Source organism: Bombyx mandarina, chromosome 17, assembly GCF_030267445.1.
Source record: "Bombyx mandarina strain Sakado chromosome 17, ASM3026744v2".
NCBI classification, from domain to species: Eukaryota; Metazoa; Arthropoda; class Insecta; order Lepidoptera; family Bombycidae; genus Bombyx; species Bombyx mandarina.
Window position 1 is genome coordinate 8,891,632 of NC_143223.1, and position 4,321 is coordinate 8,895,952.

At 34.7% G+C, this 4,321-nt stretch overlaps 1 protein-coding gene across 1 annotated transcript; it reads right to left on the reverse strand.

Annotated features, from left to right (window-relative positions):
- Positions 1-345: 345 nt before the first annotated feature.
- sro (SDR family oxidoreductase shroud) lies at positions 346-4,092 on the reverse strand. Its single transcript, XM_028171361.2, has 4 exons — positions 3,713-4,092; positions 3,365-3,522; positions 2,239-2,410; positions 346-795 (listed from the first exon to the last, which is right to left on the reverse strand). The coding sequence occupies exons 1-4, from the start codon at positions 3,957-3,959 to the stop codon at positions 452-454; spliced, it is 921 nt and encodes a 306-aa protein (XP_028027162.1). The 5' UTR covers positions 3,960-4,092; the 3' UTR covers positions 346-451.
- Positions 4,093-4,321: the final 229 nt, after the last annotated feature.

The following is a 4,321-nucleotide window of genomic DNA, read 5'->3' on the forward strand; positions in this document are numbered from 1 at the left end:
AGAGATACGGACAAGGTGTATTAGAATTCGTTTTGGACTAAGTGTTATGATGATCCCCGCGGCAAAAGGTGGGGAGTGCCATTCTAGGCCGCCATTCATTTATATGATCTCATTTGGGCTTGTTTTATAGACACGTACAATCGATTTCTCTAGATACTTATGTTAGTAAATGAGTATGTAAATAAATAAAAACACATTGCATATGTAGTAATTACGAATTTAATAATTTAAAATATAAATACCTACTTAATACCAACTCCTTAATTTTCTATGATTAAAAGGAAAAGTTTATTGCTTAATAATAAAATCTAAAAAAAATCATTTTATGTAGATATCTTTTTATAATTTTTAATTTTTGTAATTTTTTTTAAGTTTTTATAATTTTTTATCTTTTTATAATTTCTAAATAAAGTTTGTTATTATTACCTATAATATCTATAAGTTATTCTGTTCATTGATGATCAGGGAAGCTTAGAAACTGTTTAATAATCCATTTATGAATGAATAATGGCAAAGGCAATCTCATTAAATTATAATAAAACATATATCTCCAGGACTCCACTTTATACATTAATTTCGGAGTTTCATCCAACATAGCCTTCATAAAAGTGTTCAATATTTTCATATCATGCATTGAATCAAATTTCCCCTCGCCAGATGCCAGCTCCAAATAATTGTTTAGAGATTCAATTTTATTTCCGTAAAACTTTCGTTGTTCATCGTTTAAATGTTCAACCATTGCTTCTCCTTTTGTTTCTTGCCCGAGCAGAATGTTACTAGAGCCAACGAAGCCACCTACCGAAAATAAAAACATGTAGGCCAGCAATAAAGATCAATGTATATCTAATACAAGTAATTAAGATATAAATTACGAAAATATAAAACTTGGCGTTAAAATGGCGAACATCGGATTTAAATAGACGATAGAAGATTAAAAAGACTAAGAAGTTTTTTTTAATGGTAGAAAACTCACTTTCTGACCAGGATAAAGTGAGTAAGATTTCTGTCATTTACCTTGAGACATGAGGTCGAAGTCTCAATTTTATTGAATGACGGCTTTTCCACCCTTCGAACCGGAATGAACTACTTCTTTGTGATTGATATACATATAGGCGCACACACACACACACATACATACACTATACTTAATTTTCATTCAAACCAACATATTCAAATTTCATGTTTTAGTAATGGTAACGTTATATCGATGTATCCATAATAAGCTGTTTGAAACTACAGTTGGAATCAGCAAACGATTTTATTCCTAGTCTCGCTACAAATTTTATTATAAATATATAGGATCTTTATTACCGTGATATTTATATATTGAAGCATATGAATTTCCTTTAAAGTTATCTCCATGTCTACATTTAATGTAAAACTTTAAGCGTTGTAGTCAGTTACCGATTAAATTACTCACATTCTCCATTAAAAAAATCTAAGCTGCCAATGTTATGGAATGTTTTACGGACTTCAAGTAATCACTCTTAAAGAGCAAAATCAAACGGATTAAGATCGAAACTAGATGACGGCCAGTTTTTAGATGTATTGGAATCATAAACAATCTATTGCATAACTACGCTCAATAAAAGTGTATCTTGATTCTTGCTACACCTGGGCTGATGTTTTGACACCTTTCTATACAAAATATGGCCCAGTCACCTTTTAAAAATAACAAGCCCACAAAGCCATTTCTGAAGCCGGATATTGTATGTGGCCGGCCAATTTAAAATTTCTGTATAGCTGAAAATTTGCTCAACGGTAAAAATTCTGCTTAGTGGCTTTTTTTCGGTCTCCTTTATTTACCGCTTAAGAAGTCGCTTTGATTTGGCCATGCTATTAATTTTTAAATTATAGGATAATGTATGTGTGTGTAACTGTGCTTTTGTTGTAAGCTAAAAATCCTAAGTCATGATTTAAAATACGCTATATGGTTGTGGGTACTATTCATTAATATACATACTATGAAATATCTTGCTTTAGGGGAGGACTTTTTGGATTTTTGCTTTCACTGCTTTAATAATATTTTTAGTGCAAATACTACACAGATGGCTTGATTTTTTTCTAACACAAGCAGAGAAATTGTTTTTATTTGGTAAAAAAAAAATTATCAGGACCTGACCATACCTAGAAATCAAAACGTATGGGCTTTATTGAAGCGAAACAACATTTAAAATTGATTAGAAACAAAAATCTTAAACTCGGAAGTACTGAAACAAAAATTTTCGTCATAAGAACCTGGTACAAAGGCAATGACAGCTAATCCGTGCTCGCTGTGCTCAAGATGTAGACATCGTGTCAACGCCAAAAGGCCAGCTTTGCTTGCACTGTATGCAGCGAAGGCGGGCAAAGGCTGCAGGCCACAATGGCTACCAACGTTGATTATACGGGGCTTAGGTTTGCTTGTAGTCTGAAATGAAAACCAAAAGTTAAGTATTTTTTTTCAGATCATATTAATCTTTGTTTTAGGTTGTTTTATTGAAGTGGTACTTCTTTAGGCGCGTTTAGAATAAAATTTAACTCGCGACTGATTCGTTACGGCTAGAGAGAAAAAATACAATTTAGGATCAACGAGAGTGAGAAAATAGCGTCTCGCAAACCACTCGACCGTGAAGAGAAAGAGGGGACAAAGCGAGCTAGGTCATTTCTCATATAAACAGCATTCCGTATTACGCATCACAGTATGAAATCGGAAATAATGAAGAAAACCACAATACTACACACCGTAGAAAAAGCTTCACCACTCTCTTGTTTACTGGTGGTAGGACCTCTTGTGAGTCCGCGTGGGTGGGTACCACCACCCTGCCTATTTCTGCCGTGAAGCAGTAATGCGTTTCAGCTTTAAGGGTGGGGCAGCCGTTGTAACTATACTTGAGACCTTAGAACTTATATCTCAAGGTGGGTGGCGCATTTACGTTGTGGATGTCTATGGGCTCAAGTAACCACTTAACACCAGCTGGGCTGTGAGCTCGTCCACCCATCTAAGCAATAAAAAATATATATATCTTTTACGTCCACCAAGCTGCACGCGCACCTTTTTTTTAATGTATGCTCTAATGTTACCTATAATGTAAATAGTGTTTGAGTGTTTAATATTGGTGTTTAAATCCATCAGGTAGATATAAATTTTTCTAATTATTCTTGTGTTTAAAGACGAACATCATGTAATAAAAAACGAACTTACAAAAATTATATTTTTTTTAGTTTTCATATTGATGTTATACTATTACCACAACGGCATAGTAATATGGATCTTAAGGCTTAAGGTGGGCGGCGGCATTCTCGTTTTGATGTCCATGGGCTCCTCGAGAGCCGCGAGTTCGTTCCATGTCTACGCTAAAACATACGCATAGTAAATACCTACTTCGATTGCAGTTTTTCTGATTTCTGGTAAAAATGCGGAAATGACTCTCATCGCGCCGAGCAAATTCACATGGACCGGGCTTTCTATCATCGATGCTGTCATCCATTCGTACTTTCCTACTGTCATAACTCCAGCGTTGTTGACCACGGCATGAAATTCTAACAAAATTATATTGTTAGCACCAATGAAGATGATAATGACGGTAGAACGAAAATAAATTTAAAATTTGAAAATAGAAAAAAAATTTACATTAAAATAAATGATGGAGATAGGCTAAATATTGTTCAAGGCCACTTTAATTTGCTTTACATTATAAGGATAGGTGATGATAACAGCTTAAGTACTTACTATATTTAGGATTATCTTTCAAGACTGTAAGCACGTACTTCCGGAATTCTTGAACGCTTTCAACTCTAGTTACGTCTAAAGGGAATGTGTGCGCACACAATTTTTCGAGGGCTTTCGCGGCTTCGGTTTCTATTCCTTTGTGCATACCAGCTATTGTGATGAAGCCTTCTCGGGCTAATCGAGCTGCTACTGCCCAACCGAGTCCACTATCACACCCTGTTACAGCTACAAGACGGCTAACGGACATCGCGCTGACAATTTAGGCTATTTAGACTTGTAATGAAAAATTCTAATAAAATATTCGGCTACGACGTCGTTCCGATATGGTGTTGCTGTCTTAAGAACTGAAAAGACACTGACGTTTGTAGACAATTCCCGGCGGTCTGTTGCATATGAAACGGGTTTCGGGCCTCACTGCATATTTACATTGAATTTCATGTTTATAATTTTTATTTGTCTCGACTATCAGAAGCACTTTAGAACACTATTTTCTAACATTAAAATTAGAACAATAGCAAAAAATGCGTAATAAGTTTATGTGCTTATCTACTAAAAGTGTTATGAAGTTGATAAGAAACTTCGTAATTTCTGCTTTAATTTCTGCTTTAA